Raw genomic sequence first — 22814 nt, 5'->3', positions numbered from 1 at the left:
GTGTTTCTTTCTGTGGTCACAGTACCAACATGTTATCTAAGATACTTTGAAATTTGTTTCTTGGATTTTGTTTTATTCTTTCTTTTCATTAGTGTACTATTGAGTCTTAAAAGGGAGGAAATTGTTAGATTTTTCCTACATTTGGTTTCCCTGTTCTACGTAGAAGTTAGTGTCACGAGACCTGTTTTCCATATTTGGTATTGTACACGAGGTTTTCTGTTCAGATTAAAAATAGTTCTTCCGCCATCTTGATCTAGTTACTGTGTTCCTGGCCTTTTTATTCGGAATACACAACAGTGTAAAAGAACCATGGCCAAGTTCAGTATTAGATCTATCAATTAAAACATTTTGCGATTTTCTAAGATCATAACTAGTAGAGCTCTTAACAACCAAGGAATTTACTTCATTTAAGCCCAAGCCATAAAATGCCGTGTGAGTAATAGTTACAATACGAAACTTATAGAAATACTCAAGAGGCATCTACCCAACTCTTGCTAATACATCATCATCCTTCATACATTTTGGTAAGCAGTTCTAATACGTATCACTTCTAGTTCTCTAAGCTTGGTGCCAGACCCCCATATCACAATTCCATACAAGACACTTGGGATTACTGTCTTAAAGCAAATAGTTTCTAAAATAGATTTGGGCAGAAAACTTATACGTCTCAGCATTTTAACTTTCATGTGGAAGGAAGAACAAGTTAGTTTGATATGCTGAGACCAGGATAATTTGTTGTCGATTGTAGCTCCGAGGCACACAGAGGAGGAAACATACCGAATGATGTCGTCGCCCCACTTCAGAGGTTTCGTAGGACCTATGAAGGGCATTAACATGAGTAGCAAACGGTGGGCATTAACATAAGTAGCAAACAGTCTAGGGCCAAGCAAAGATCCTTGAGGAACTCCAACTCTAACAGGTCTTAGACCTGATCTAACGGTATGAACTTGAGTCCTTTGCATACGGTTGGTGAGATCATCGCACACTTCCTCTGAAGAAGAAAAGATTCTCTATCTTCGAAAATTTGCTAATCACATCAGGAACAACAACAAAGGTCCTCAGCTGCTTGAAGATACCGCTGACTAGCATGCGGATTATCCACATATCTATTCCCAGTCTATCTATTGAAATCACGGTCAAACTAAAATGAAGTATAGAGGTATAGTACTTCATTTGAGGACATATTGCGAGTGATAATTATCCTCCTTTTGAGAGAGAGATCGTGTTGATTGGTGGGAGCGTACGCAAAAAAAACGAGAGGGGTCTGGCTACGAAAACGACCGTGAAAGGCTTGGAACTGGTGAGAGAGGTGGAAGATCTTGGAAGGGCATAAACCTCAAAAATGAGACTACCTTCTCATATGTTCCTTTTTTCCCGGAATTGTTTCACTGGAACGAACTAAAAAGTCGTGTTCCGTTTACAAACGAAACGGAATCTTCGGAATTTTTTTGTAAATTGTAAACAACTTCTGAAACTTGTCTGTCCTGGTCAAACTCTTAAGGCAGTCTGTAATCTAATACTAGTGAATATGAAGAAAAAAAAAAAAACCTGTCGGCCGACTGTCGGTCAACTGTCGGCCGACAGTCGGCCGACAGTTGGTCGTCTGTCGGCCAACAGGTTTTGCCCGAAATATAGGCTACCTGTCGGCCGACAGTGGACCGACAGTCGGCCGACAGTGGGCCGACTGTTGGTAATGTGTCGGTAACCTGTCGGTAGCTTGTCGGTAGCTTGTCCGTGAAACGTTAACACAAACCTTAATGTTTTCTCTCGGTTTTCGCTTGATACAACATCCAACATGTGTAATACGTTGACAATTGACTTTCAAGATTTGGTGGTGGACTGTCGGTAACCTGTCGGCCGACAGTTGACCGACAGTCGGCCGACAGGTTTTTTGGGGAGCTCTTCTTCACAATTACCAATTACTCTGTTCACAATTTCGTAAAAGCGAAGAAGAAGATATGCCCGACATTTGCGGACCTCAAAAAGTTACTTATAGCCTGTAACGACTTGGTAGCGACATCAAGGATAACTGAGGATAAAAATGAAGACATCAAGAATATCTCAAGCAAGGTAAGATTGGATGTCGCGTTCAAGCTCCATGATATTGATGAGAATTGGTAAATTAAATAAAGTTAAACTGGTGTAGATCATACAACCTTGATTGTGGTTGTTTTTTAAGGTGTTTTTGTTATTTATTTTGCTATTACTTGAAAGCTACCTTGATTGATTCATTGATACAGTAATTGGATCATGTGTACTATAGGTGGACTCGGTCGACATATCGGGCGACAGTCGACCGATATATCGGTCGACTATCGGTCGGCAATCGACCGACTATCGGTCGATAGTCGGTCGATAGTCGACCGATAGTCGACCGATTGTCGACCGATAGTCGACCGATGGTCAACCGATATATCGACCGACTGTCGGCCGATGCATCGGCCGATATGTAGCGACCAACTGCCGGTGAAGTATCGGTCAAGTATCGGTCAAGTATCGGTCAAGTATCGGTCAAGTATCGGTCAAGTATCGGTCAAGTATCGGTCAAGTATCGGTCAAGTATCGGTCAAGTATCGGTCAAGTATCGGTCAAGTATCGGTGAAGCATCGGTCAAGCATCGGTCAAGTATCGGTCAAGTATCGGTCAAGTATCGGTCAAGTATCGGTCAAGTAGCGGTCAAGTATCGGTCAAGTATCGGTCAAGTAGCGGTCAAGTAGCGGTCAAGTAGCGGTCAAGTAGCGGTGAAGTATCGGTCAAGTGTCGATCAAGTATCGGCCAAGTATCGGTCAAGTATCGGCCAAGTATAGGTTCACTTACCGACCATATCGCTCAGAAGAAAATAGGCTAAGAAAGGGTGCGAGGTTTTTTCGATATATGTTCCGATTTGGTAATGGAAAAATACATTGTAAAGTTGGTCGCTCTTGTGTAATTAATGTTGTACCTTAACGTATTTCCATTATTCCTAAAACTACCCGGCTTATGCTTTATCCCTGATGTCATGCTGCCCTTAATCCAACATACCTAAAATGATTATTATTCCTTAGCTCTTATAGCTCTAACAGGTCCTTAACGTTATATTGCTTGTACAACGTTACCGATATTAACTGTCCAGTTTATGTCGGTAATGGGATCCACCTAAATTGTATCAGCTAAAATTGCAGTATGTAACTGCCCAGCTAAACGAAAAGCAAATGATCTTTTGAAACTGAACTAGGCGGTTAAACTCATAAGCAAAGCGATTTTATAAAGACTTCTTTTTGCAGTGCGAGGTCAGCCGTTGTTTGTTTGTTTTTTCATTATTGTTATTTTACCTAGAATAGGGCGTCTTTTTGGGGGTTTGGGCCTTAACAACGGTATAAATTTTTTTTATCCTTAAATAGGGAACTCCGCGGCACCCACCTATCGGAAATACAGTACTAATCCGCTTATAAGAACCTAGAATTCACGAACTTGTTAGCCTAAAAATATCAATTTAGACCCCCTTTACATAAGAATCTATTTAGCCTAAATTTGAAACAGGTTCCTGTTTTAGAAAATAAACCTTAAAGATCATCAGGCAAAGATAAAAGACATGACTCTCAAAAGTAGTGAACTTAAACATGTATGAACTATGAAAATCTCTTATTTTGGCATAAATAATGTATGAAAAACAGTAGTATGTACATGTTGGTTTTGAATTAGAATTCACATGAGTACACCCTACGAGTACATTTAGAACTGAGAACTCAGATTCTTATAAGCGGGTAAGTACTGTAGTTTGACTTACTAAAACAAAATCAAGTCTGCAATGAATATCTAGTTGTCTTTGCCTCCAGATAATCCTCTTGCCATTTGGATTAAAAATTCTCCAAACATCGCATAGCTCCAAATTTTCCATCGCATTTTGCACTACCTTTAAAGCGTTCTGATGTGTTCTAGCGATGCCATTTTTTCAGAGAAAATTGAGAGAGTAAAAAACATCCTAAGCAGCTGGTCTGCTAGGAGACTTACTCTTCTAGGTAAAATCACGATAATAAAAGCTTTGGCAGTATCCCAAATTGTACATGTTTCAACCTCTCTTCCAACGCATCAGGGTGCACTTAAGGAAATCGATACCCTGCTATATGACTTTCTCTGGGAAAGCAAAGGGGACAAACTTAAAAGGACACAAATGATCAATGATTACGATAAAGGAGGCCTCAAGATGATAGATATTCAAAGCTTTAATAAATTTCTAAACAAAAAGTGGTAAATGGAAACTTCTCGTAGACTTCCACCTCCAGAAGTGTAGGGGGAAAGTAATGTTTTTAAAGTGCTACTACGATCAAACTATCCATATCCATTTTTATAATTTCGTGTAAAATATGACTGTCTAAAATACCTTGCTAAATATCAATCCATTACGACCATCAGAAATCTTTTTTTTATTTGTATTTTTATTTCCGAGAAGTTGCAGTCGCCATTTCTTTATCTCGTTCCAATTATAGCCTGGTTGAGAATTAGGGAAAATGACGTCAAACGCTCAAAATACCTCGCGTAAATTAACTCGAGTGTGCTAGACTATTGCAATGTTTGAATTTATTACAGGTACAGTAAAAAACCCTTTTTTAAGAACCTAGATTTTACGAAAAAAATAGATTAACTGAAAATGTTAGACAAAAATTGTACATTAAAACTCCTTTTACACGAGAATCTGTTTTAGCCTACAACTTTGAAACAGGTTCTTTTTTTTTGAGAAATTCCGTCAAAGCAACAACACAGTTCCATGTATTAATGTTGCGTTTTGTTCTGTTTATCTTGGATAGCTTTGTAAACTTGGTAAATATATGCTTGGATTTTTAACATATTATGCATACAATACCAAAAATAGGCCACGCCCTTCAATGACAAACAACTCATTTATTTTGAAAACTAGACTGCGAGCAGAGGGCGCGATCGACGAGCGGTGAGCGGCCAAGCTGCGATCTCTTTTCGCTGTGACTGGCGCCCCTGCTGCTCGCAGATCACGGCCTCGCCCCTCATCGCTCGTCGATCACGTCCGCTTTTTCCCCGTTCGTTCCAGTGGAATTTCACAGCAAAAGAGACTGCTCGCAGTCTATTTGAAAACAAGAACCTGTTAAAGAACCTGAGTAGCCAAATTTTCCAGTTAAGCACCATCTTTTATAATAACCTTCTTAGCCTTACTTGGAAAAAATTAGGTTCCTATTAGCGGGTTTTTACCGTATATGCTACTGAGTCTAAAATTGAAAAAAATACCAAATTGCACCAATGCTGCACTAAGGTCACAGGAACTGTCCCGTTTCGGAGGAGGGGGGTACTCCCGTAAATTTTGAATAAGTGTGTGCCTCGAAGAGTCTTGAACCCTGTCCCACTTCAAGGATGAAACAAACAAGAATTGTCCAAACACGAAATATGACACCCTATTCAAGGAAAAACAATAACCAAACAACGGCTAACCACGCGCGGCAAAACACAAATCTCGATAAAATCGCTTTGTTGACAATTTTAGCGGAATTTTCTTTTTGTTTAGCTGGCCATTTACACACTGCAATTTTAGCCGATACAATTTACATATCCTATCTAAAGATCACAACGGAAACACAATGCTAACAGAGGCAAAACGATAACCGCCAAAACCATACCCTATCCCGCGGCACAAACATGTATATGGGAGTACCCCCACCTCTGGGTATTTAAAGTGGATATTGTTCTGCAATGTCCTCCATCAGGTGAAGCTCACCATGCCATCTTCTCCACATGAATTCCTTAAGGTATTCTTGTAGGAAGTTAGGATTTGTGTGATGAAATACAATGTATACGAGGCATCGAGGTGAATCTGTTTATGGGCACATTTCTTGATGACACATTAATTGTTAACATTTTCAAGGTAAAATGCGCACAGTTTTTGGCATTTTGGCTCTAATCTGGCTACAGGTTTTGCCGAAGATTTTGGGAATAATTCGGATGGCGCTATTTTTCTGTTGAAGTCACTACGGTGAGATCGACTTGCTGGGATGGAAGAGAAGAGAATAAAACGTGCTATAGCCATTCGCGAGAAGAAGATAAGGTGCAAATAAGCTTACATTTGTTCAATTGATCTTCAAAGGATAGTGACTAAAACACCACACGAGCACTACGAGTAACATACAAGTACATACGAGTAATTACGAGTCATACGGGCGCACACAGATACATATGAGTAACATAAAAGTAACATACGAATACATGGAGTAACACACAGATAACACGGTCAAATGTGGGTAATACGCATGAAATCTGCAAAGTAAAATACAAGAAATTGGACCTTTAACGGAAATCGTCGATTTGCTTTTCACTGCTCGGTATGGAGAGAAATTAGCATTTGAGGGTGTGTGTGTCTGCGTGTGTGATGGGGGTGGGGGGGCTGGGAAGAGACCTTCCTTACTGCTTCCTGTGAGCCTATTACTGCATAAAATAGCAATAACAAAACTAATAATAAATTCAAATACTATTCAATCCTGTAGGCTGAACAACAACGCTGATTTCCTACGGTTACCACCCTCCCGAGGTAATACCCGGGAGAAGATCGGCCCTTGTGACCCTAGGGTGGAAAATAATTGAAGTTTTCAGTTTTTCCCGTGGGTAGGGGGTTGGGCAACTTCAAATAACTACCCACACAAAGACTCCTGGGGCGAAACGAGATATGTATTATTTTATTATTTTTTTATAATTATTTCATTATTTCTCATTTCTTTTATTTTCATTGTATTTCTTATTATTAATTTATGTTATTTCCATTTTATGCAGCAATAGGCTCACACGAAGCACACGCAAACACACCCTCAAATGCTAATTTCTCCCCACACTACCCCGTTTTGTACAAATGATATCATTTGCACATTTATCGCGATTGACTACCTAATTTACCCCGACCTGCTCTCGTGCTGGTCTCGTAGCTCAGTCGGTAGATCTAATTCGGAGGTCGTGGCTTCAATCCCCACTTGGTCAAATTTTCTTTGCCCCGTGAGGACTCCCAAATTTCCCTTAAAAGGGTAGTAACCCAGGGGGATTTATTGTATCGGCAGTATTGCCTTCTTCCAGCACCCAAATATTTATTTAAAAAAAATTATAATTTATATTACGGGTGGTTCGCGGTTCACATTCTATATCTATATCATTTGAACCAATGAATACACCGAGCAGTAAAAACAAATCGAAGGTTCCGAGAAAGGTCCAATTTCTCGCATTTTACTTTGTTTTTACAAATTAAAGGAAAGAAAGGCAATTAAGCTTTCGCTAAAATGCATGCGATCAAAAACCATTTCCCATTTGAGTTTTGGAATGTAATTTTTTTTTTGGATGACAAACTGTAGTTACTAGTATACATCTTGTATTAAATAACCAATGTTTTTTAAAACACTTGCACACAGCCATTGTTTTGCTCCATTTTGTCGGACAAATATCTCGAAACAGTTGTATCCCTATAAAGTGGATTTACAAAGCTACGGAATTTAATACGATCTACATTTTCAACCGTCGCCACCATTTAGTACAGCAGCGTTGAAGACTACATCATCGGAAAATATAATTTCCTTACTCGCGGTCCAATGGGAACAAACAGTGTTAGAATTGTTTTGACGTTTACTAAAAACACGCGCTTGATATAGAATGAAATAGAAATCAAAACTTTATGAGTGCGGCTGGAAGTATTGCGAGTTCACTCTACCGACGTCCCGTTTGCCGTCATGTCTCAAACTGGAGGTTTTTAACCCTTTAAATAGTCGAATTGTGTGCTCTTTATCGACAGACGGTGACACTTTTTTTTAAAGAATAATGACAGCGGCGGCGGAAAAAAGGTTAAAATGCCATTCATTGTCCAATGAAATAAGCTTCCAAAGCACAGATAATAAAACCAAATATAACCTAACCTTTGAAAAGGGTGTAGTAAGTCTCCAACGCAATAAACATCGTGCGTTGTATATCTCATAATTTTGATCTACTGTAAGTGAACACAGATCCTTAATTCTCACACCACATCTATCTCCGGAAAAGTAACAGGCAAAGTCAATAGGTTGAATATACTTGAAAAACTAGAGAGGGTAAAGGACCGTGCACTTAGGTATGACATGTATTTATAGCAAAGACCCTTCATTAAGAAAGAATGCTCAATTTCATTGGTTTACAAAACACATTTAAGGGTCGTCTCACCCAAGATATGTTAATTACGATAGACAGATGTTTTCAAAAGAAGACACCCACCACTACAGATAATTCATTTCAAGTAAAGAACACGCATCGTTATTAAAGGGGCACAAATATGCTTTGATACCTAAAGTAAGATGTACAAAACATGGTCTAAGGTCTCTTCGTTACTTCGCCGCTGTAAGGACTTGGAATTCGCTGCCGGAGACGATACGCGCTATGGCCGGCACAAGAGAAATTTAAAACTGGATTCCAGACACGCAATTTACATATAAATTATGAGGTAATCATATTACTTATTAGAGTTTTATATCTTTTATCGTGGAATAAACCCTTCCCCCGGGGGGGCAATGAATTATCGGCCAAGTATCAGTGAAGTATCGGTGAAGTGTCGGTCAAGTATCGGTGAAGTGTCGGTCAAGTATCGGTGAAGTGTCGGTCAAGTATCGGTGAAGTACCGGTGAAGTATCGGTCATGTATCGGTCAAGTATCGGTCATGTATCGGTCAAGTATCGGTCAAGTATCGGTCATGTATCGGTCAAGTATCGGTCATGTATCGGTCAAGTATCGGTCATGTATCGGTCAAGTATCGGTCATGTATCGGTCAAGTATCGGTCATGTATCGGTCAAGTATCGGTCATGTATCGGTCGAGTATCGATGGTTTAAGACTATATCGGTCGACACATTTATCGGTCGACTGTCGGCCGATACATCGGTCGACTATCGACCGATAGTCGGTCGACAGTCGACCGATAGTCGGTCGATTGTCGACCGATAGTCGACCGATAGTCGACCGATATATCGGTCGACTGTCGCCCGATATGTCGACCGAGTCCACCTATAGTACACATGATCCCAGTAATTCAGTATGTTAGAGGGACGTTGTGTAGATGCATGCCAGCTTTTTTTGTTTCCCTGATTATTTCTCCCAGTTTACACAAGACAAATTGTTAAGACACCAATTTTACAATCTTGGCAATGGGCACTGCGACTTAAGTTCGATGTACAACCATGCATTTATTCATGGTGCATCTCACTTTATGAACACCCTAGATACCTGCACTATCACTGTCAGTTGTTTCATGTAATTAATTCTTATTAAGTCAGAACTGATTATTGCATTTCTCTCACACAGGTGTCAGGCCATCTGGCTGTGGTCTCAAACATTTTAGAGGTACTATCAAGGGATCAGATGAAGGTGGCATTCATTGGACAAACCAGCGATGGAAAGAGCACCACACTAAATGCCATGTTAGAAGGTGAAATCTCGCCAATGGGAATGGGCTCTACTACAAACTGTGTCTTCATTGTACATGGTTCAGATTCACCAGTTCCATATATTTTGGTTCCAGTCAGTGATGGCAAAAAGAATATGGAGGTATGTCTTCTTAAAAAGTATTGTAAGTTTCTCCTTTGTAATAATTATATGTACCATAATTTCCATCCATTTACCCCAGCGGCAAATTACCCACATCAGTCAATTTTTGTAATAAATGGATTAAACCGACTAGAAAATAACCCTCACTCGAAAACAAAATAAAATTGTCAACTCACACAAAGTTCCTCCATTGTTTTTGTTGACTGTCATCCAGTCTTGACAAGGATGTATATTTTTCTTATAAACATTTTATGTGTAAAATATGATTTATGGTTAATAAATTGTATTTGATTTTTATAGCCTGACAGCCGATAAAGACTTAAACCTCAATCAATCACTCCTACTGTTTAATTCTAAACTAGCAGTATTTCTCTGATGTTTATATGGTTTTAGCAATTAATTTTGATTTAAAATTTGATTTAGAAATATCGCAGGAACCTAAATTATCTTAAAGCAGAAAAATACTTATGAAATAAATTAAATAAGACTCCCATTGATGTATGCACTATGTAAGTTAACCCTTCGACTCCCAGAAGTGATTAACATGTAACTTCTCTCTATAGTATCCATACGTTATCCAGCAAACAGGTGATGCAATTACTTGAACTTATCAGGTACAAGATATTATCTTGATGGAACACCAAATTCTTGCAACCAATTTTCAATGAAATTTGTAGCAACTAAATGAGAGAATTAGTAATCAGATCTTAAGTGTCAAAGGGTTAATGAATTGTTAATAATCATGATAATTACCTATTTTTTCTTTTTGTTATAGAGACAGCCATTAATTCAACTGTCTCAAATCTTGTCCAAAGAAAATCTTGATCCTGGCAGTTTTGTTCAAGTGTTCTTGCCAAAGTCCAGGTTTGATTTTGTTTTGTAATTTTTATATCATTCACATGTACTCATAGGTAACTGTTGTCCCTGTCAATCAAAGTGCATTTACAGTTCAGCCTTGCAAACTTTATTCATTGATTGTAAAAGTAGAATGTAGTTCCCTCTGTTGTACATGAATTGTTCATGTCCAGGTTTATTCCAAAGAGGTTAAGTTTGTCAAAACTTTTTGGCTTCAAATTAATTCTGTTATTATACGTTAGACTTATGAAAGATCTGATTGGTCCAAAGCATTCAATCAGTATACTAAAGCAGAGGAAGTTGACATGATAACCCAATATCTGCAACAGACATTGTGTTTATCATGTGGAGTTCAAAGTCTGCCTAGTTTCCAAGCCCTTACTCTATGAAGTGTTCTCAAACTTGCCTGTGCATTGTTATCACTTGTGATGGTTTCATTTTTCTGAATAATGTAATTTTTTTTTAACCTCAGATGTAAAATGTTGTCAGAAGGTGTTGTTTTTGTGGATAGATAAGCAAATTAAAAGTGATGAAATATACTGTATAATTGACCTTTTGAGCCCTAAGAATTGAGTTTCTCCTTAAAACTTCACCCTGAATTAAACAGTAAGATCAAAAGAATAAAAGAAATGATCACCAACTATAGAAGCTCTGAACTGTTTGGCAAATTGTCTTTTTCTGCACCTAAGGGAATGTATAGGGATCAGTACAGAGAATATGCATACTAATGTTAGAGTGTGAAGGTTTAAGAAGAAAAAAAATGATGAAAGAATAAGAAAACAATGAAAACAATAGGTGAATGAGGCATTTCTCTATTGTGACATGTCCTGTGTCTTCTACACCAAGAAGAAGCCTAAAAATGCTACACAACTGTATGTAAATAGTCTCAGACAACTGTTATTTTAGTCCTGGTATAGGTTTCAAGCCTGATCTTGATCTGTGCATTGAAGAGCACTGTTTGGATGCTGATGTGTTTGTCCTGGTTGCTAATGCTGAGTCAGCGCTTACTTATACGGTATGTTCATGACCATTCATGTGCTATGTGTAAATTTAAGATACAACACATACAAACTTTAAATTTGATTGACTTTTTTGTATATTTCAGTTGCTTTAAAATGTGACTTATTACAGGAAAAATTTATCCAATATGGTAGCATTCATAGATTAAACCTTCCCATGCTTGTGGGGTAATTTCTCATTTGGTACCCATGTCATTTGCAGGAGAAAAACTTCTTTCTCAAAGTGAATCAGCATCTTTCAAGACCAAACATCTTCATTCTGTATAACAGATGTGATGCATGTGCATCAGAGCTGGAGAGAATGAGGCAGGTAAGTAAGCACCTATTTGTCCTTGATGCCCATTCAAATTTGAAATAAAAAGATGTTTAAAATGGAAAAAAAACCACAACATTGTAGTTGCCTTTCATTTCAGATGCTCCCTTTGTAAGAAATTGTTGCTGAAAAAAAAGTACTGATAGATTCATAGTGGGGGTAGGGGAGGGGAGGGGCACTTAGATAGAGGGGAAGGATTAAGGTATAATGATGGATGGGACAATAAACCATTTATCCCACCTCCTCCCCTCCCCTGGATAACAATAAGTTGATTGTAATAAAGTGTGATTTTTCAAATTTTTTTACCTGTTTTCCAAAGGTGAAAAAAGAACACCTCAATAGAAGCATCAACTTCCTTGTTGATGAGCTCAAGTATGTAGACAAAGGACAGGCAGAAGACCGAGTGTTTTTTGTCTCAGCTCAAGAGGTAGGCTGCTGGATATTTTATATTGGGGTTTACAAGGACCAGTTGCAAACAACTTTGAACAAGTCTTCGAATTTGTGTTACTGCTATGTAAAGAGAAATATAATACAGGACACATGGATCAATATCAGTATCTGGACAACTGCCCACCTACCCCTCCCCTGACCCAACAACAGTCAATTAATAACAAGTTAGGTGGGTAATTTAGTGTAAACATCTGAGTTGCCCAGATACTGATATTGATCCAGGCACACCTTTTAATTGACTTATTTATTTTCCCACTTTCTTTTCATGTTTCTGTTTTACCAAGACCTTAAAGACCAGAATGCATCATGTGGCTGATCAAATTTTTCATTCTCTTGAAACAGCATGAATTGTTAACAAGTAAGATTTTTATATTAAATCAAGTAAAAAAGTAACTAGCATTGCCATGTTGTTTTTCAGTTGGTACTTTTACTGATGCAGAATTTGCTACTTGACAGAAGGAGTTTGAGAACTTTGAAAGCAAATTTCAGGTATTTTTCCGATAGCTACTTGTCTCTTGGCAGATCACCTATGAACCAAAAGGTGGCATGAGTTGGTTGGTATTCTGTACAGAATTTACCAACTTAGTAAAAGTAGATGAAGATGTAAATGAGATGTTGCTATCAAATATTTTTTTTTATAGGAGTGTATTACCAAGTCAGCCTTACAAATCAAGTTTGAATCTCATGCAGTCAGTGGATTGACAATTTCAAAAAGTTTGCAGGATCTTATGGAAGTAACAAAAAATTTTTCATGTCAGCAACGGTGAGAGACAGATAATTTTTTTCATTTTACTTTTTAATAGTGATTTTAGCTCATTGTTGGTTTTGCTGAGTTTATATGGTCTATTTTGCTCAGATCTAAAGCAGAGAAAGCCAAGAAGGAGCAAGAGAAGATACTGGAAGATGTGGAGAAAGGAGTTGAAACCTGTAGAAATGACATCGAACGCCAGATTAAGGAAATCACTTCTAAAGTTGAGGATCAGGTAATATAACAACTACTCAGTTTATTCAGCCTTGAGAAACGGTAATTTCAAGTTTTTCACAATGTAAGGTTTCATATCAACTTTGTTGATATGTTTCTCAAATGCTTGTCAGATGTCTTTGATATGCATATCAAATTTACTTTGAAGTGAGGGGTAAAATCTTATTAAGAGTTTGCCTGCATTTTACTGCTATAGTGCCTGAGTACACATAGATATGCACCTAATTTGTAATAAGTATGATGACTTATAGCGGAGTTCGCAGCGCGCGAAGCGTAGCCCCATAGTTATACGAAATAGTAGTAACTCATCAAGCCGAAAAAATTTGGTTGTGCGACTGTACGACCGTACGACCGACCATATAAGGTGCTACTTTTAGCATGCGCAGCCAACTGTAACATGGGCACTATCTAAGTCATTACGTAATGGAAGGGCAGGGAGAAAGTAATGCGCAGGCGCGATTGCGTGAGTAACTTGGATACCCCATTAGTGTGCGCCAGGAGACACCGTCAGATGGCGATAACCTGCGCATACTCGGGCGTAGAGTTGCAGTGTAGCGTACTGCAGGCACACGATTAGGTATTGCACGAGGGCTTCAACTTTCTACGCTAAACAGAGGAGGTTGAAACGTTGGGTAACATGGTACATGGTAACATGGTAACTTCAAGAGAAGATATAAGAGAAGCCCATACGATTCTTGCGTATTGTTTTACTGACTCACTGTGCTCACTGCACGTATACACCTCAATCCATCAGTAATGTCTTTAGGCAAAGTGGTTTACTGTCGTTTCTTTCAATTTTGGCTCATTTTCTCAAACCGAAATTATAAGTCACGCTCAATGGAATATAATTTCAACTGATGCAGACATCATGCCCTTCATCTGAAGAGCTCCGCTTTTAGGCTTGGCCAAATCTATATATTAGTATTAAGGATGAACACAAATCGGGACACAATCTAACATAACTAAACTGTCAGAGTTTTTCTCAATTTCCATACCTAGAGTATTGCTACCACCCCCTGAAATGGGAAGCCAGCCCATCCCATGTTACCTGTTCCCCACCCTGACAGCATTTCTTCATGTTTTCCCGATCCCTTGTTTGTATCCATTTTTACTTTTAGGGCCTTTCTGCACAAGCGAACAAAATTAGAATTGTCCCGAAAAAATCAAAGGACAAATTTTGTTAAATTTCAAAGCCGTTAAATTCCGTAGCACCTGATCTGTTCATAAGACTGGCCAGCATAGTTGCCAAAGGATTCCACCTCCAGTTTCCAGGATTTATTCTAAGTTGTGTTAAAATTTTACAATCCCTGAGTTTTGCAACAAAAGACATTTTTTGCCTTTCTAGTTAATTGATTTCAATTCAATTACACGCTGGTTGTAGCTTTTACGACAAATGATCGACACGTTTATCACGGTTTTGTTTATTCGGTTGATTTTGTCCAGTTTTTACCTGGGACAAATTTTTTCGATGGTGCGTTTGAAGATTTGTCTCCTTCGGCCAGTGAGAAAGTCTGATGTTGCTTACTCGACAAAATGTTTTTCTTTCTTTAGGCGACTGAGGCTATGAGAAAAGAGATTGGTCGACTGGACTTGCTAGTGAATGGGTTTGATTGTCCATTCCATCCTCATCCTAAGTTCCTCGAAACATACAAAAAGGTGAAAATTACATGTGTAGACAGTTTCACTGCCAAGCAACAGCTGCAATGGAAGAATAATCTGAAATTGAACACTATCACTCATTATGTCAATAGGAGCTGTGCGATGTTCTCAAGTGGGGCTTGGGAAGGGAAATGATAACATGTTCAAATACTCAAACTCAAGTGATTTGTAAGGCACAAAACGAAATGGCAGGTCAGTGTTCAGGAACTACTCTATGTTACATGAATGATGTGTGAATATGCATGTGTACGTAACCCCTAAAAATTCTCGAATGAGGATATAGTGAATTGCCGGAATTATCTGGGGATAACTAGTTGATTCAATACTAAATTCTCTGAACTAACATTGTAAGAGTTGTATGGTTGATAGTAAAGAGAATTACAAATTTGATCTGGGGGTGAAAGGGTTAAAACACCTTCTGCCACTTTGATGTTTCTAATCGCAAGTCACGCTTGCATTGTTTTGCACAAGGATTTTGATAGCTTCTTTTCAAACCTGTCAATTATGTTATCCCGCCGCATCAACCAGAAGTGCCATTCGTGGGCAGAGAGATTTTTCAAGAGCTAGGATTCGTATACTAGCCTTCCTTCCCTCCTCTCCCCACCCCACCCCCATCCTGCGACCCTTTTACTCTCATCCCGCCACATGTCGCGCGGTTAGGATATTAAAAAGTTCTTCTTTCGTACTGGAACGTTTATTCTGGAGAATATGCCCAAGGGTAGCAAAATAACTGAGGTAGAGTAATAACTTATGGTACATCATGAGGTCACTCATATGGTAGGGGGAAAAAGGAGGGGGGGGGGGGAAGAAGCTAATATTAAAGAGGAATGAGTCCTTTGGGACCAGTTATTAATTTTGGCCGCAGGGGGGGGGGAGGATTTAGGGGAGGATCACATTGTTTTCAGGGAGGACAGGGGGGGGGGGGTCAGTCGTCAGCGACAGAGTATAAAGTGGGACTGTAGAAAATTGACTGCCAACGTCAATTTACTACCAACGAGGGGGGAAGGGAAATCATAAAGATATGACAGTACCTTATCAGGGGATCTAGTAAATTTTATTGTAACACGAACGACATCCTCCGACCTCACCCCCACCCCCTCAGATGAGAAGTAATGACCGTTCCCTTAAGTATATATAAATATATTTTTTACTTTTTTTCCCAGATCGCCTTAGTAGGGTTCTTCCGCAAATAAAAACAGAGGCATCTCTTCACCTCGTCACTTCAGCGTGAGTATTGTGTTCCTTAGCTCATATATTGTTCTCCTCACATTTCCTAAGGTGCTGATAAGGAGAATTTGTCAAACAATCAAGAGATTCTTTAGTTGGCGTTCATCTCCTTAATCCTCGTGACCTGAATGTGTGATTCTAGGGTGAATATCTACTGACTCGGTATAATAAGAACTCAGGACTACTGGCCTTAGGAAACCAGGAAACAGACAACCAAGAGGAGGAATGAATAAACATTCCTTTTTTAGCTCATTCATGCTGGAAGCAATGAATAAGGTCTTGTGGTGAAGCAGATGTCGACCGTGGACGGAAGTTGTATTCCGTAGACGGAAGTCGCATTGCAGACTGTGAACGGAAGTAGTCTCGCATGCTAACCCTCCCCACTTAATGAAATTAAAAATTAATTTCGATGAAGCTCAGAAACGAACGTGAAAAAGAAATAAAATTTTTGTATGGTTTAATAAAAATAATAACCTCAAATCAAATTTCCGAACCTATAAAAATGCAACTTGAATCGAGAAGACTAGGCACAAAATGCATACTACAGCCTGCAGACTGGTTATGCACTAGTCAATGTAAACCCCCGCACCCTTTCCTCCCCCCCCCCCCCCCCCCCCCCCCCCCCCCTCGGCCGGGACATAGCGGGACATTTGACAAGCGCTCACTTCTAAAGTTGTAAAATGCCCCGCACTCCAAGGTCAGGTTTTTCCTCTAATTGAAGCTAACGACCCCGCTTACATCCCCCGCTTTTACATTGACTGGTGCATTACAAAATACAGACTGAGAATTTCAGTATACTGTTTTTTCGTCTGTTACGTGTAACGGGTTGTCATCTTACAACTAACCGAGCGTCACGCAATCGTTTTTCCGCGATCATCATTCACAATCGTTCTTAACATAATTTCAAGCCTTCGTATAGTCCTCTCACTTTGCGCGCGAGTTGGTTGGTATCATCTTTTTAACCCATGTGTCTTCATTTTGTGAGCAAAAATGCGAACCGAGACCAAAACTGTACCTTTTAATTGATATATTTCCAACGTTCAGGAGTGTACACACACTGATTTTCACATATGTGCCTTGTAATGTTAATGGTTTACATGAGGAAGAGGCAAATTTTTATAGGGAAAAACGAAGCGTTGCTTTCGTGACTGGCCATTTTTTTTTTATTTTTCTATGATTTTATCTCACATCTGTTTGGTGACTACGCAAATATTAATATGTGAAAACCAGACTTTAAGGCTTGAAATTCTGTTAAGAACAATTGTGGCCGCTTTGTTAAAAACCAAATGCAATGGCCGCTTTGTTAAAAACAATATATATCAAGAAACAGGCAAGGAATATTTCATAATAGTGAAAATGATCATTGATGAGGGTTACTAATATTTTGCTGCTAAAGCAACATTTGATGCCTGATTATGCCCACCCAGCCCACCCTCCGCCCCACAAACACATACACCAACAAAAAGGACACTGTCTGCCTAATGACCCTGGCCCATCCCACCTCCAGCCCACAGAACCTTTTTTCCAATTCCCATCACGACAAATGCACAAGTTTTCTTATCACACAACTGCCCAAAATAGAAGAAAATTTATTCCATAAATCTTGGATGTTCACATAAACCGAATTCAACTGTACCTATATTCAACAAGTCCAAGAAATCAACACAAACTTAAGCTATAACATGAATGAGCGGGCTCCAAGAGCCCTTTGATCTTGTAACTAATTTCTTTATCGTGTTTGTTTACTGTAGTCTTGATTTCCAAGCGAACCTCGAACCGATTGTGACCAGCCTGTGCACTGATTTTCAGGAAGATGTGAAGTGTCACCTCTCTCTTGTCTGGCGAGAGATTTTGAGGAATCTCTTGGGGTCTGAACGATTCAACGACTGGGGAGCGAAGGTAAGAACACTTTAGTAATGGAATAACAAGCGATGAAAAAAATTAGCCTAGTCAGGGAAGAGTTAAGGTTGAAGGAGCACATGAAGAGCATTAATATTTTTGTTATAACTTTCGAAAGGAAACTGTTTAATGTAATTCTATTTCAAACGAGGGAAATGGCTGAAAGCCATTTCTGTGTTGTTTTTTTTTTTGGGTGCTCGACCGCCGAAAAACACAATATGGATGAACTGTACTCTAGAATGATTAAAACGCTTACTCCATTTCATTTTATGTTAGGAAAAGAAAAGAAAAAGGCGATTGTTTTGTAGCTGATCACTTTAAAATAAGTTATAACGTTCCCAGCGAAACTAGGAAAACATATGCTTCTGAAGAAGGTTAGAGAAAAAAAGAGGAAAAGGAAGAGAAGGAAAACTTGCTTTCACTTGGGATCGATCCTCAAATTTTCGCTTAAGAGGTGAAGTGCAATCCATAGCGCTACAGGTTGGATGCATATGTCGCCCCTCGATAATTTATGTTCGAACTGTAGTGGCTCATGGTAACTTCGGTTTTGTTTAAGATTCAGCGAAATATGGAGAGCTCGGGATCTACCCTACCAGTTGTGTTGCAAGGGGCAGCTTTACTAATGGCACCTATTGCTGCACTGTTAATCATAGTTGGAGGACTGGTAAGGATTAAAATATTGTATTGATTCAGAGAACCTGAGGCATGAAACACGGCGGTCAAACGTCGGGCATGCGCGAGGGGATCAATTCGGGCCGGCCGAGCTTCAATTTCACGCGTAAAGTTTCAAATGAAGACATAAGAAACGACTGCTGTCTTGCAAAGTAAGCGAAAGAGAATCGAAACCATTTTAGAAATCTGCTAAAGGAAACAGAAGCAGGGAAAAGGAAAGAGCGAGACTTTACTAACACTAAGCTTTTTCAAGTACTGGTATCCTGTCGATTTACGATTTTGAGCTTTACCAAAAGAAAATGCTTTTGAAGTACTATAACTCACTGGCTTGTGTGGTTGTCGGTAACTCACTCGTGTGAGACAACTCGTATTAGACAGCCTCAAAGCACACCAACCTGTCATGACAACTTTCGTACATGCGTATACGTTTGACCGCTGTACAGACATGGTTGCATCTATTAAAAATGTGATTTGAGTTTCACGCAACATTACAGATGTATGTATGCCTACACGAAGCGTCCATTTCAATTCGTGTTTCTCCAACTGCAGATTCGGAGGACTATAGGATGGTGGTTTATGGCTTTTTGTGTTGGGTTATACTGTGTAGTGTACGTAATTGCAAGGGCATTTTGGACCGCTGGTGCTAAAGGGAAAGCTTTCAAACGACAATTTGTGAATTACGCTACTGAAAAGCTTCAGTCACAAGTCAACGTCATTAGCGCTGAGTGCAGTGGACAAGTGCATCAGTAAGTTTGGCTGCCATGTGATTTCTGAAGCGTCTTTGATGTGATTGTTGGTTACACTTTCTTTTACCCACAAAGCCTTGTGTTTTGTTTTTATTTCAATTTTTGTCTCGTGGTCTGGCTAAGCAGACAAGGTGTCATTCTTTTGACCCATTAGGTCGCACATCGTTCAATAGTCGCGAATTTTCACGCGGTTTACACTTGCTGTCTTGCCACTCAGACTAGGTGTCATACTTTTGACCAATCAGGTTGCAAAAAGTAAAACAGACGCTAATATTCCCGCGCTTTACGCTCGGTGCCAAACATTGATTTGCTCATCAGTTGGTTTCTGCCGCGTAACAGCCCCATTTTGAGACCCTAAGAGACGGGCTAAAAATAACATATCAGTGCATAGTTAAACACCAAGGAGGTCACCGATTGCCTCAAACCCGCGGGTTTTGATCTTCTCCACATTTTGCGTAGTTCGTGACCCGATATTTCAACGAAAATTATTGAGAAGGCCCCTTCCGATTACCTTTGTTTACTTTGTAAGTCAGGCAAGCGCGCAAGCGTTACGACCGATCACGTTTACACAACGTTTTAGGACGACTCGGCATCTATTCTCCATTCAGTTTTTATGAAAACCAAAAATCGTCAACGTAGAAGGTAAACAAACGAAGTTTGAACGGTCAAAAGGAGATCTTGGTCAATTTTCAGAATTATGCAAATAATCTTTGACATGAGCTCAGTTGAGAAAATACATGGATTTCCGTTGTTTTTAAGATGTTAGTGGATGAATGTTAGAGGTTTACCCGCGGGTTTGAGGCAATTGGTGATCTCAATGGTGTATAACTATGCAACGAAATGATTTTGTAGCCCAATTAACGCCTGCATTTTGAGAATTCTTTCGTAAAAGTTGGTGAACTTTTGATATGCTAATTAAGGCCAAAGAGAAGGGTCTCCTCTGATCATGCTGGTATGAAATATATTCCAGGTGAATTTTCCATATTTTGTCTGTGAACTAACTGAATACATATTTTAACTTGTGGAAAGACAGAATTCCGTGAGCTATATTATTGTAGTCGTTGGGCGCGGGACAAAATTTGTGAAATTTGCACTTTCGATCTCTGTCCACAGGGTTAGTCCAGCTAAAAATCGTTTTTGGCTTGTGGCGACGCAAAAGAAAAGAATTGGAGAACAGCTAAACTATTTTTTATACATGTGTCCGAAACCCTTTTCGTGGGCAAAAAATAAAAGGAAACTTGATTTGGACGGAGGATTACTGCATATTAATTCCTCTAGTTTATGATATGCGGCTTAGCGGTGAGATGCATAATGCCAAATCCCCGATTATTTTGAAAACTGGTTATTACTGCAGATAAAGAAACATTTCACTTTATTTTATTTCAGAGAACTGACGTCAACCCTCGAGAAGCTTGAGTCTCCGGTTCAGAGAGAAGTGGAAAATTTGAAAAAAAAAATCAACAAACTGAGTCAAGAAATTACAGGACTAGAGAAAATCGAAAACAAATTGATAACATTAAGGTAATTCTGTGCTACGTATCAGCAATCAATTAATGACAACAGCTGTAGGGAAGGGGAAAAAACTAACAGTGACATGGGGGTGTTGTGGAGAAAAATTCTTTCTTCTGAATCCAAATGTATCATTACCTCCCTCTTCACATTGGGTTGGCATTCTCTCTCGCTGAAGGGAACAAGGTGGCATGGATAAGGGATTATCCACGGCTTCTGAGACTAGTATTCCCAAGAAAGGATGTTATGAAAATGAAAAGGGGGGGGGGGGGGGGAGGGAAGGGAAGGAGTGAGAATTACCCCTTGCCCCTTCATAGACCACCATTTCATCTTAGGAAATATTTTTTTTAACAAGGGGAAGGGGATTGTGGGGATTGGGGGATTAGCCTCTACCCCCCTTCACAGACAACCTCGTCATCCTAAGAAATGGGAGTATCGTTTGTAAACAGAAGCATGGGGAGAGTGCAGCACCAGAAGTTCTAAGTGAGCTCGCTTTCTGTCCTTAGGTACGATGCAAGTCGGTTGGAAAGCGAACTGTCCCAATTCATCACCGAGTTTGGTTTGGAAAAGAGCAAGATTTGAAATGATGACTTCTTGAAGTCCTAAGTTTATTTCTTCACATTCCCGCGGTTCTGTCACCGAAAACTGCCACAAAACTGTTAGTTATGCAGGCTTTATCACCCCTATCTTCTTAGTTTATTTTTCATGGCCATGAAGCGTGTAGATCTACTTAGAAAAAGCTTTACATTCAGTTAACATTAAATTTAAAAAAACAGGGTACATGGCTTAGGCGTTACGAACGTTTTTCGAAGTGGTTTCTCTTTTCTACATGATGTAAGAGAGGGCTTCTCTAAGAGTTCCTCGAGAGTTTGGTGGCTCTGTCTGAGGTTCTTTTCACTGTCAGTATGTTCTGGAGGTTGTTAAGAAATGCCGGTTAAAATTATTAGTCAAAAGGTAGTATCTATCAGATGATACAGGTCACATCCAGAGGCATGCAATGCGAACAGTTTTTCCTGACTAAATTACACAGATGCTTCCCTACAAAATATAATTAGATATGAATCTGTTTATCTTATTTTAAGAGATTTATTTAAAATACAAATGGACAGTTAACGACTGTTAGGACGCCTAAATGTTTTTGTCTTTTTACGTCCGGCAGACGGACTGGAAAATTACAGATTGGTCAGGATTTATTGTGTACGTAACTAATGAGATTAAAGGTTAATTATAGTGTTATCAACTAAGTTGACAACCTAAAATTAATCGTTTGAAATAAACAGGAGTGGTCTGTTTGTGTTAAGGAGAACGGTTTATCTTATTTTAAGAGATATATAAGAGATTTATTTAAAATACAACTGGATAATTAACGACTGGGACGCTTATATGTTTCCGTCTTTTTACATCCGAAAAAAGTGGTTTAATCGTCCTAAGGAGAACGATTTACCTTATTTTAAAAGATTTATTTATAATAAAAATGGACAAGTAGCCTTTGGGGAAATGAAATATTCAAATAAAAATGGTTTATGCAATTAAGAAACTATGTAGCCACCCTTGTTGAACCAGGAGCCCATTCAATAAAAACACGAGTGGCCAAGTGTTTGCTGAAATGGTTCAGTGTCGAAAGTCTGCAATGGATCAGCGTGCTGTGACATTCATTGTCATGCCAAACGGTCCAGCTAACTGTACTCTGGTTCAATGACTTGATACAAACAGTTCAATAGCTTAATGATCAGTTTGTGAAAATAAAAGTAAGCTTAAGCTTATATTTCACAATAATATATTTTCCTATCGTTTCAAACCATATGTTTTTTTCGTGGGCCATTTAATAAAACCTGCAGTTAAGCGTTAACCTCGCGTTTGCATTAGCACTTGAGTTTTAAGAGGATATTTTTTGGTCGCTCTTTTCTTCGATTTTTATCTTGTGCATAAGGTATTCAACACGGT

General features: G+C 39.1%; 1 protein-coding gene across 1 annotated transcript; it reads left to right on the top strand.

Annotated features, from left to right (window-relative positions):
• The first annotated feature begins 1146 nt into the window (after window positions 1–1146).
• LOC131772920 (mitofusin-2-like) lies at window positions 1147–21452 on the top strand. Its single transcript, XM_066168309.1, is given in 19 exon segments — window positions 1147–1159; window positions 1865–2070; window positions 9297–9539; window positions 10321–10403; window positions 10867–10920; window positions 11301–11409; window positions 11616–11723; window positions 12046–12153; window positions 12633–12665; window positions 12818–12939; window positions 13033–13159; window positions 14710–14814; window positions 14910–15009; window positions 15981–16044; window positions 17796–17943; window positions 18500–18607; window positions 19165–19361; window positions 20748–20882; window positions 21377–21452. Coding segments are annotated over 19 exon segments (2139 nt in total).
• The last annotated feature ends 1362 nt before the right edge of the window (window positions 21453–22814 follow it).

This window comes from Pocillopora verrucosa, chromosome 6 (genome assembly GCF_036669915.1).
Source record: "Pocillopora verrucosa isolate sample1 chromosome 6, ASM3666991v2, whole genome shotgun sequence".
Taxonomy (NCBI): domain Eukaryota; kingdom Metazoa; phylum Cnidaria; class Anthozoa; order Scleractinia; family Pocilloporidae; genus Pocillopora; species Pocillopora verrucosa.
This window is presented reverse-complemented; position numbering and strand designations above follow the sequence as displayed.